Source organism: Ambystoma mexicanum, chromosome 10 (assembly GCF_040938575.1).
Source record: "Ambystoma mexicanum isolate Mex_15411 chromosome 10, UKY_AmexF1_1, whole genome shotgun sequence".
Taxonomy (NCBI): Eukaryota; Metazoa; Chordata; class Amphibia; order Caudata; family Ambystomatidae; genus Ambystoma; species Ambystoma mexicanum.
The window spans coordinates 1,121,298,198-1,121,310,252 of record NC_090932.1 but is presented as its reverse complement, the minus strand read 5'-3'; the positions used below and the strand labels follow the sequence as shown (position 1 = coordinate 1,121,310,252).

The 12,055-nt window shown below is 49.4% G+C and overlaps 1 protein-coding gene across 21 annotated transcripts in view; it reads right to left on the bottom strand.

The window, feature by feature from the left end:
• The window catches only part of CAMK2B (calcium/calmodulin dependent protein kinase II beta), a 1,630,344-nt gene that overhangs the window by 120,902 nt on the left and 1,497,387 nt on the right, over positions 1 to 12,055 (bottom strand). For all 21 annotated transcript variants that reach the window (XM_069618980.1, XM_069618981.1, XM_069618979.1 and 18 more), the window contains one exon: positions 3,373 to 3,448. In XM_069618980.1, coding sequence (XP_069475081.1) covers positions 3,373 to 3,448 — 76 coding nt within the window. The remainder of the gene's footprint in view (positions 1 to 3,372; positions 3,449 to 12,055) is intronic.

Sequence of the window (12,055 nt, the reverse complement as noted above, 5' to 3'; positions counted from 1 at the left end):
GACCAGTTTGACCTGGGCTTGGAGAGGACCTTGTAGCCCTCAGTAAGGAGAGTATCAAAAGCAGTAACAGCTGAAATGTAACCACGTCTCAGTAAGGGCGAGGACGTTGAGGTCAAAGTCTTCAAGGAGGAGGCAGATGTCAGAAAAGTGTTTGACAGCAAAGCGAGAATTGAGGGTAGCTAGGTGGAGCTGGTTACCACCTTTAAAGGTCTTCCGGGGCAGGGTACAGGGGCATGATGCATCTGTCAGTGGGGACAGAAGGCCAGAGGGGTGGCAGCCAGAAAAATGGCAGGAGAAGGCAGGAAGTTAATGAGAGACAGAAGACGTCGGTCAAGAAGGAGGAGGTTGGGCTGAGAGTTCTGGGCCATGATAGTGCCATTCTGGTAGACATTGATTCACCTGGATGATAGGAAGAGCACCAAGATAACTTCCCATCTGGTTCAACCGTTAATGGGCAAGGAGGAAAAGGGGAGAGGATAGAGACCATATGGGGAGTTCATAGGTCAGGAGAGGGGACAGTAAAGAAGAAATCAGTAATAGTCTGCCTGGAGGAAGCATCAACGTAGGTGTCAGCAATGGGCAATCCTGGATGGGAGAGCAGGAGTGCTTTCTTACGTTTTTCTGTCCATGCTTCGAGAGAGGGGTAGGAATGGTAATGGAGTAGCAATTAGATTAGATAGGAAAGATGGAGAGAACCATGGTTGTAGGTGAGAGAGACTGAGAGCAGATGAAGGGGCTGCACAATGCACAAGGTCTCACTAGGCAGCCTAGCAGCAAGTCAATTGAGGATGAATCACATGCAACAATGCAAACAGTAAAACAAGAATAAGGTCAAGGTTACAAAAGGCAACAGGGAGAAAGAACAGTTCACAAATGTGGAAGCGTCAGTAAAGTGAACATTCAGAAATGGTACTCAAGGTAAGATAAAAAAGACCTAGCAATTGGCAAAGCAGTATTTTACATATAGAATTCTGGTTGATTTACACAAATAGGTAGAAAGGCCTAGCATTCTAGCGCAGTCCAAGGAGTAAGGGCAACAGGATTAGATTTTTCATTTTCATTTTGACCACAACATGGAGAAACACAGTACGCCCAGGGAGATAAAATACAGAGAGATTGGGCTATACAGCAAGGCAGGAGCAACAAATGCAAAGGTCCCACAGCAAACCAAGTGAGTAATGCAGCAGAAACAAGGAAGGCCAGAGAATGTGGGCGCAGGCAAAGAGCAAGGTAGGCTCCAAAGTCACACATTTCAAGAAAGTCAGGCAATGTCTAGCAGAGTCATTGCAATATGCACAGAATACTGGTGCTGGTGGGGCTGCTGCCAGCAGGTTATATCATTTGCCTGTTCACGCAGGGCAGCTGTGCAAAATTGGGGGTGAGGGCCATAGAGGTTGTGCCACTCCCAGTCCAAAGGCATTTTCTGTGGTGCCCCCCAAAGCCTACCATTCCTCTACTTTATGTTAGTTTCCAGAGTTCATGCAATGGCCACACACATATCCCGTCTCTCCCAATTTCCTTAACATCTGAGTTGAGTAATAACAACGTCTGTTAAGTGCCCGGGAGACAAAAAAGCTTGTTGTGTGAGCTAGAAAAAAAGGCACTATTATTATAATTATCTGCTATGTGAAGCCCTGCACACACTGGGAAGCTCTCCCAAAACAAACAGGTACGTAGCATGGCAATCTGTTCTTGGCAAACAAGATAAAGCACTCTGAGCTGGAGGTAAATCCTGCCAAACCCGTGATTTGGCAGACCCTTAAATGCGGCGGTAATAGCATTACCGCCGCATTTAAGGGTTACCGCCAAACTCTTGATGAGGCAAAAACTCTTGACTTTGGCAAGAGTCGCCAGGGTACAGTCAGCAATTTGGATTGAACAGTAGGCAGTATCCAATCTGCATAGTTTTGGTGCTGTGTTGACAATCATAACTTTGGTTTTGCCGTTGTTAAGTGCTAGCCCGCTACTTGTATCCTCCCGGGACATGGTCTTTTTCCAGATCCGTAGATTTTTCTAGAGTTTTATTTTCTGAATTTCAGTACTAAACCACGCTTTAGATGGTTGTGATTTCATAAGTCTAAGTTTCTGCAGGGCCAATTTATTTATGGCTAGGGACAACATGTCATGGTAGACGGCAGCCAGATCAGAGGTTGACTCATGGTTTGCAAGATGTTCTAGAAAGGGAGTAAAGAGAGGTAACATAGACACTGGGGTCAGTTTCCGCAATTACAACACATCACTTTAAAAGGAGGGCCTCTGGATTTCCTTGAAGGAACTATCCATGGACGTTGGAATTGAATGAGGTAATTGGTCAGACCAGGGACATGCATCTATTTCTACATTATACACCATTACCCTGTGAGAGGCCACCCAGTCCAGGATTCTGCCTCCTTTATGTGTGGTTTGCATAACATGCTGTAGAAAATCAAGTTCCCCCAGAGTAGTGTGCACAGCTTTGGCAAAAGAGTCTGAGGAGTCATCCAAGCCCAAATTGAAGTCTTGCCCAACAGGGTGATAACACTTAAAGGTTATTCAAATGCTAGTACAGCCCTGCCGACACCAGAAGGTCTTGTGCTTTAAGGATAACACCTAGATGGCTGGGTATCATTGGTGTGTGTTTACTGTGATAGCGTTCATAAACAGTCCAGGCTTCATGGTCAATGATAATTGTATAGTGGCTGAAAAGTTGAATTTATCATCACTGCAAGTTTCTTTCGCCCGACACGCCTGCAATGTATTCTGTCTTTTTTGTGGCATTTTGACATAGGGTCTCTCAGTATTAATGACTATTATTTTCTTCTAGTAATATTATAACAACAGCCTATATGTGTACATTTTAAGATCTCTGATCATAAAAATTCACAGACTAAAAAATGCAGCAGAACAATTATTATACAAACAAATGTAGGGGCACACACCACTCCATCTTGTACTACCTTGCACTGGCTTCTTCTGACCCAATATGCCAGGGTTAAGTCTCTCAGTGCAACAAGATTGATTTCTACCATTTGAGTCAGCCTTTCCTTGTTTACATACGGCAAAATGATTTGCTAGTGTGCTCTCTTGTAGACGCTTTTTAAAGTACTTCGATTTCAGAAGGGAGGGGGAAATGGAGATGGTTTGCTTTGTCCTGGTACCTATATTCTGGACTCTGAATAATGCAATTTACGCCACAGCCCTCAAACCGCCATGTATTTTTCAGACTAGTCATGACATACCTCTTCCCTGATTTTTTTTAATAGTAGGTCAATGTGCGCCAAGTAAACTATGTCCTTTGCCAAGAAGCCATCCTGATAGCAAATTTGCATTCTAGAAGTTAATCAACGTAAACACGAGTGTCACTCACTCATTCACAAAGACCTGAGGACTTACGCATAGGCTTCAAAGTCTCCGTTATTCACTGCTTCAATAAGCTGTTCTGTGATCTTGATGATCTCTTGCTTGCGAGCTGGAAAGAGAGAAGTAACAGGAGGGACAGTGAACAAAAATGCATAAAACGATAATAATATAACGATGATGTAAGTTGCCGTCCAAGAAGCATGAGTGTAATGAGAGGGCAACAAGAGGAAATGTTCCTCAGGGAAATGGTGTAATAACTAAAATTAATTCTATGGGGAGGGGCATGCTGGAGCTGTGGTGAGATGCTCTCATTGGAAAATGTTCTTATTATAGGAACTGATTCAAATGGGTGGTTCACCCTGGCACTGTTGAGAGATGCCATTATGGGAATGCTTTTATATCAGGAAAGTAGGGAGGGCACATTTGTGGCGTATGGAAACAAGAGGACATTAATTATCTGATACTATCAATTTCTCCAGTAGGGATAGTGATGACAAAACAGAAATCTCACATTATCTCCTGTGGACTGCATTACCCTTTTTTTGTTCAATAAGAGACAAGTGATATTGCAGGCATACATTGGCAGCATAGGTGATGGGTACGTAATGTTGATTCTAAAATCTTAGTAGTAGATAACATATTTTGGGATCCTCCATGAGCAATGGAAAGGGTGGGTTTATGAGGGTGGGTTTATGAGTCGGCATAAGTGTAAATGTGAAAGGGCAGAGGAGCCTTTTCATAGAACAGATTTGGGAGACGTTTTGTGCTTTAACGTCACGTATGAAACACCCATAGTGATTTCGTTCTAATTATACAGTGGAGAGAGACAGGACATGAGGGGTGCAACAGGAGGAAGAGCATTTTTTCTTATGCAGCACCCTGCCCAGCCACTGCATTTCTGAGACTGTAGTTTTGAGTGAGAATGTGCGTTTAGCGCCTACGGCCCTGTGGTGTCTGGTTGGCCCAGATCAGTGCAGGGAAAAACCTCCTCATACAGTGAGAGAGTAAAAAAGCACATATTCTGGCAATTTAAAAAATTAAAAAGCAATTTGGGGTTATTAAAGGACTGTGGTAGTGTATTAGCTTGAAGGATGCATTTACCTAACCTCTCTCCCTCCTTCATACTTTATACCATGTAACATAATAAAGCTTCATCTACTTTCATACTTACCGGCTCCAGCGTGCTTCCTGCATTTTACCTGTGATTCCTGTGAACCTAGATACTACATACACAAAGATATTTTATTTTATACTTGTTGTGCAGTGCCAGAGGAAAATAGAGCCAGTCATCTAGGGGGCATCTTATTGTTAAGAAAATATATTTCTTGGGGTTTGTACAATTATGTAGTGGCTGCCATATTGATTGCCTGTTGGACATATTGTTTGAATGCAACCAGAATGTGTTGCAAAGCTTCTTTTTTATTTACTGAATATGTCTTTTCTCAACAAGGATAAGCTGCAAAAAGACAGAGCGTAGTGATTTTATCAACATTATGCCTGTTAAGTTATCATTTTTTTGTTGTTGCAGCTTATGTTTCCCTTCAATTGTAATATCAATTAGGTTCTGTTTTGGAGCACACATTCAATTCCATGCAAACAGAGCACTGGGTTTACGCCTGGTATTGTAATGATACCTTACTGCAGGGAGCAAATCCATCACTTCTTTTTTTAAAGGATGACCTTTTTAGAGTACGATTTGCGTCAAAAGGAGCTTCTCCTATGGAAACCTCAACAGCCAAAAGTTGCCGGCCCCGATAAATAAGCTGAATGCTGCTATGCCCTCTAATGACACAGTAGGTATTGCTCATCCGTGAGGGAGGGGGGGGGGAATTGGAGTAGAATTCAAGGAGGAAGTCAGTTGTGGGAAGAGATGAGAAGGAAAGGACCCATGAATAAAGGTGGGTTTACAAACACACTGGCGTTTAATAGAAATGATCTTGTTGATGGATGTTCCTCTCATGGATTCCTCCTCTATGATAATCCTATCTGCAGAGCAGCTGATCTGCTGAAACTTTTCTGCAATCAGGGGGTGCAGCAGGGCTCTGCCCAATGCCTCTATGCGCCCCGCTTTGGACATGACGTTGGACCTGTATATATTGAGGCGCTGTGTTCCATGACTACAGTTCTACCATTTTTCCCTAGCACTTTGACGCTGAGGGACAGGGAACCCATGGTGTCCTGGCTCTCCGGTTAGAGGGGCAGTTTGGGAGGGCAATGAGGAATCCGTGGGAGGAACATTCATCAGGAAGAACATTACCGAGAGGTAAGTAATTTGTTCTTATAATGGATTCCTTCCTCCCACTGAATCCTCATCTATGATAGACTCCCATAGCAGTATGTAGATCTGGAGGAGGGAGGAGAGCAAGGAAACACTGCAAACTAGAAAACTCTGGAGAACCGTCGTATGAAAACAAGTGCCATGTCCTTACTGGCTATCCAGTCAGTAGTGTTTGGCAAACGTGGGCAGCAAGGCCCACGTAGCCGCCTGGCAATGTCCAAACCAGGGACCTCTCTCTGCAGCACAGAAGTGGCAGCCAGACCTCTGGTGGAATGCGCTTTGAGACCATCAGGTACATCCTTAATGGCCAGATCATAGTATTCTGAAATGCAGAGAATGATCAACCTAAACAGGGTCTGCTTGGTCACAGCCCTACCAGCTTGGGCAACAGCATAACCCACACATTCTTGGCATCCCTCTTTCAAGAGACGTGGTATTTGAGGGCCTGCCTCTGATCCAGCCGATGGAATCGTTCCTTTGCCTTGGAATAATGGGGAGGAGATGAAAACACAGGAAGACGGATTGTTTAAGAGGGATGGAATTCAGAGACCACCTGCAGGATAAAGGAAGGTCTTACTGTCAATGTCACCTTCTCTAGGAGAAAACCATAGGGAGGTTTAATAGACAAGGACTGGAGCTCACTCACCCATCTGGTGGAAGTGATGGCAATTAGAAAAATCCCCTTAAGGGTGAGCAATCTAATAGAACAAGAATGTAGGTGCTCAAACGGAGCACCCATAAGAAATGTCAACATTACATTTAAATCCCACTTGGGTACCTCAAACTGGCATGGAGGAGTGATTGCTTAACCCCTGTAAAGGCTGCATAACTGTGGGCATTGTGAAGAAATAAACCTGCTCAGGGGATTGTTTAAAAACTGAGACAGGGACCAGGTACCCATTTGCAGTGCCAGTCTGCAGACCTGAACGGGCCAAACACAGCCGAGAAACCTGGATAAAGGAAAAAGGACATGAAATAGGGTCCAGCTCCATCTCCCGGCACCAAGTCAAGAACTTACGCCATCTACAAGTGTACATTTATTTAGTGGCGGGCCACTGGGCCGAATGGAACACATCCAGGGCATTGCCTGATCAGTCCCACACCTTGGATCTTAGCCTCTCAGTAGCCAAGCATGAAGGATCAGGCCGCTGAAGTTGGGATGGAAGACCCTCTCCTCCGACTGGGAGAGCAGGTCCACTCTTCTCAGAAGGCGCCACGGAGGGCAGATGGACATATTAAGCAACTCCACATAATACATTCTTCGGGCCCAGTTCGGAGTGATCAGAATCAATATGGTCCCAAAAAGGAAGAGTCTCCTGAGAACCTGGGGAATGCCAAGGATCAACCAGAACGCATAAAGGAGGTTGAATGGCTAATCGCACGTCAATGCATCCTGCAGAGCTCCCTGACAAGAAAATTCCCTGAAGCAGAACAACTTGCACTTACTGTTTAGACTCGAAGCAAAGAGATCCACTTGAGGAGTCCCCAAGCAGGAAATAAAATCTCTTCTAGAACTTCCTGGCAGAGCTCCTACTCGTGGAGGGCTGAGGTCTGTCTGCTCAAGGAATCGGCCAAGATATTCTCTCTTCCGGCAAGATGGGCAGCCATCAGAGAGATGCCGTTCTCAAGAGCCCAGAACCACAGTCGCATTGCTTCTCTGAAATGAGGTAAGGACCCCACACCAAGTTGCTTGTTGAGGTATTCTGTTAACTGTGTTGTCATAAGGATCAGCACACATTTCCCTTTCACTGAGGGGTGTAAGGTGGCCAGGGCCAGCATGTTAGCCCTCACTCCAGCAGGTTGATATGCTCCTGAGACTAGAGGGAGACCACAGTCTGATCTGAAAGAGGTGCATCTGTGACTACCGTCATCTTAGGCCAGGTCTGAGGGAACAATGCACCATTGTACCCCAGGGACCACCATGCAAGGTTTCGAGCAATTCGACTCAAAACCGGCAGATCTGACATGCAGGCATGAAACAGTGGGCATTGTCAAAGGAGTAGCCACTGAAGTGGCCTCTGGCACCACAAGAATACAGGAGGCCATGAGACCCAGCAGACACAGAACGGCTGGGGCAGGACCATGTTACGGGAATTGTAGGACATGTGCCATTTGAGAGATGTTCTCCACTTGGTCTTTGGGTGGAAAGGATCTGCACAGGCAAGTGTCCAAGACCACCCGATGAACCGGAGGGACTGGTCAGTGAAACATGGGACTTTTTGAAGTTCAGGGAAAAACCCAAGATATGCAACTGGCTGCATGTGAAGAACAAATGTGTCAACCTCTGGTGTGGGGAGCGAGCTCGTCCGAGCCAGTCGTCCAGGTAGGGAAAGACATGAATACATTCCTCATGGGGTGAGCAGCTACCACTGCCAGCAGCATAGTGAAAACCCTGGGTGCTGAAGAAAGACTGAATGGCAGCACTCTGAATTGGTAGTAATGTTGGGCCATAACAAACCTGAAGCACTTCCTGTGCTTTAGATGAATAGACACCAAACAGTCCAGAGGATCGAGGGCTTGAATGATTTGGGCTTGAGTTACCATATTAAATGTGTCCTTTCACAGATACAAATTCAGAAGCCTGAGATCGAGTATGGGAAATAAGCCTCGTATTTCTTCAGGAACAGAAAATAAGTTGACTGCCACCCCTTTCTCCGTTCTGAGCGCGGTGCCAGTTCTATCGCACTCTTTGAGAGAAGCAGATGGACCTCCTCCAAGAGGATGGGGTCCAGAGATGAGGGAGTGGTGTGAGAAAAAGGTTCCGGAGGACACTGAATGAAAGGGAGGCAATAAACCTGCCAAACGGCCTGTAAGACCCACACATTGGACGTGGTTCAAGACCAATCTGTGATCAACAGGGAAATTCCCCTCCCAGAGGGGACTCATGGCAGAACATCACACAGAGATTTTGTATGCTGGGTGGCAGAAGGGACAGTAGCTGTAGGTGTTCTACCCCTGGGGCACCTAAGGGAAGTGTCTGCCCTGCAGTGTTCCAGGGGCCGTCTAACCTTCACCCGGGGGCGTGGGGGCATAGGAGATAGAAGAGCAGAAACCCTGCCCACTTGTAGATGGAGCAGATGGTTGTTGTACAGCCAAATCCAAAGACTTTACTGTCACGTTGGATGACTGAAACTGTTGTAGGGCGTTATCTGCCTTGACCCCAAACATGTTATGTCCTTCAAAGGGCATGTCTATAAGCTTTTCCAGCACATCCTGTGCAAAGCCTGATGTCCTCATCCAAGAGTGATGTCTTATGACCGTGCTTATGGCCATAGAATGCTCAACAGAGTCAGACGTGTCGAGTGCCAAGTAAAGGTTCTGGCACGCAACCTCCCTGCTGTCCTGAACCATGGCAAAAAATCCTTTTCTCATGTTCTCTTCAGGGATGTGGTCTGCTGCATTGCCCCCTACAGACAAAAGACCAATAGATAACTTAGCTGGGGTGCAGGAGACATTCATTGCGCTAATGGCACAGCTGCCCAAGACAAAGACCTTTTTTCCCCAAGCTTCCAGTCTCTTACTTTCGTTAAGGTGGGAGGGATGGAAAGATGGACGTCTTCAAACCAGCAGTCGTGGCCTGTACCATCAAGCACTCAGGGGAGGCATATATGGATAAAAAAGCTGTATCCCGGAGGCCACCAGGGGGCGCACAGGCTATGGCTGCCTAATTTCCGCGCTCCGCCACCAGCCAGGTCTTAACTGGGATTGAGACCCCCCAAACACCCCCCCGAGGTGAAAGAGAGGGCCGCAGAGCAGGGAGAACCCCTGGTGCCCCCGCGGAGCGAAACAGCGGGGTCGAAGGACCCAGGGAGAGCAGAGATCCAGGGCCGCGGATCCAGCAGCGGGAGCGCCGCAGAGGGCCCGGGCGGCGCGAAGCCGGAAGTCGGAGCCGAGGCCCACCGCACGGGAGACTGGGAAGGGAGAGTCCCCCTCCGACGCCGCGGCGAACGCCCGTCCCCCGCGGCGCCAACACAGAGCGGGAACCGGCGGGACCCTCCCTGGGGAGAGGTCCGCCGACACCTCCCAAGTGGAGTCGGCGGGGACCACGCGGGAGACGCGCCCGACCCGGGGAGAGGAGCGCCAGCCCGAAATAGGCCACTGCGAGGTGAGAGCTCCGGGGCGGACTCAGAGGCCCCCGGTGGGGGACGGCGGGCTGCCCGTGGGGCGGGCATCAGCTCCCCCGCCCCCTCAACCCCATAGTGGGCCACAGACAGCGGGGGAGGTGCCCCCTCGACTAATAACACGCGCAGGCCGCGTCCACGGCTGGGCACCCCACCCGCGGTAAGGAAGACACAAAGGGCAAGGAAGGCCCAGAGGACGCCGGGTGTGAGGCCCCCGCCGGGGAACGGCGGGGCGTGTGCCCACCCAGAGGGGTCCCCCAGGCACAGCAGAGACCGATGAAAGAAGAAAGAAGCGGCCTATCCCCTCGGGCCCCCGGCCCCGCCACCGGAGAGGGCCTTGGGCTCAAGCATCACGATAAAGGGCACGCGGCCCACCACCACGCAGTGATCAACGCGGCAAACAAGCCCCCCCCCCCAAGGAAGGCACATAGAGCGCAGAAGGTCCGGAGGACACCGGGTGAGAGGCCCCCGCCCGAGACCGGCAGGGCGTGTGCCCGCCCTTCCACCAATACAGGTGGACCCGCAAAGTGACCCACCAGGAGCTCCCCCCCACCCCAAGTACACCCAACGGAGCGCCCAGGGGGGGACTGAATGGACTGGCAGAGGAACTTGCAGAAATACCGCTACCGAGTCCCAGGCCCATACGGAATAGACCGTGTCCGGGAGATGGCCCACTCAGGGGCCGCTGCCCCCGCAACGGAGGAAATGGAAAGGGGCTTTGCATCTATCTTGCAAGAAATTAGAGACATGCGCTCCGACATAGCCCAGAAGTTTGAGAAGATGGACCGATGGGTTGACAAAGTTGAGGACAGACTCCTACAGGTTGAATCCAACCAATCCTCCTCGACAACCCTGGAGATAGAGACTAACATGAGGTTATCAGCCCTGGAGAAGAAGGAGGAAGAGAGGTCCAGACAAATGGATGATTTCGAGAATAGGGAACGAAGAAACAACCTCAGGGTTTTTGGGGTCCCGGAGGCAGAGGGGGAGACGGAGAGAGAGCTTACCAGAATGGTGCGGAACATAATCGCCCTCCTCTTCGAAGAGGAGATGACCGCTGAACTCACATTTGATCGGGTACACAGGGCGGGAGGACGAGCAAGGGGCCCTCGTTCGATCCTGGTACGGTTCCACTACTACCTGGAGAAGACACGGGTACTGGAAGAAGCCTGGAAAACCCAAGAGATAACGTACAATAACTCGCAGGTCTCCATCTTTCAAGACCTCTCTGCATACACACTAGCCAAACGCAGGATGTGCCGCCCCCTCACGCAGCTGCTGAAAGAAAAGGGAGTACGATATAGATGGGGCTTCCCCTTCTCCCTAACCTTCGAATATCAGGACCAACGGACGACGCTGACCACGGAGGAAGACATCAAAGGAGCCATCCAGGACTATGTGGTGGACACCCCCCCCCCCGAAGGAAGCCTTCAGGACCGGCGACGGGCGGAGCAAGTGGCCCGGGCCCAGCGAGCGAAAGGAGGAAGAAATCTGGGGCACGAAAATTTAGGAAAATGAACACACCCTCACCAGCGAAAGAGGCAGAGCGGAATGACTCGGAGGGATGATCACCAAGGGGTCCCAGCCAGCACTGGCGCGAAAGAACGGTCTCCCGGGATGACCGGAGTTAGCCGACTAACTACAAGACAGTAATCCGGGGATCGCCGAAAGGCAAGAACGGTACCAGAATCAGGCTGAACAGCAAGTACAAAGGGGGCAATTATGGGAACGATATCGGGGGGGGGGGGCTCACACGAAGGAGGCTTTGCAATGATCGCCTGGCCGAGAGGGGCAGGCTGGTGGTCCGGCCAAAAAGCCAGCAATGGCGGAACTATCTGGCTGGACGCCGGGGGAGGGGGTGGGGGTTCATGACCAAGTTGGGGTTTGTTTATTGGGGAGAGGGTTAGGGGGGCAGTTGGGGGCACATTTCAATAGCGTCCAACCGGTGAATCAAGGGGGGCGAAAAGGGAGAACCGATGCGAAGTTGTTGACCAGTAGGACAGGAAACACTGATTATGGCACCCTGAATGCACGGGGGCTGAACACCCCCACAAAAAGATCTCTGATTTGCAGAGAGTTTAAGCGGGCAAAATTAGACTTACTGTTTGTGCAAGAGACACACTGGGCTAGGGGGAAGGAGCCCAGGCTGCGGGGGGGAGGAATTGAGGAGGTCTACCAAGCATCCCACAGGACTAAGAAAAGGGGGGTGGCCATATTAATAGGAAGGAACGTAGGGTTCGAGAAGGAGGCGATCTTGAAGGATCCCGAAGGCCGTTACCTGCTGATACGGGGCGCCCTACAGGGGTCCCCCATCACC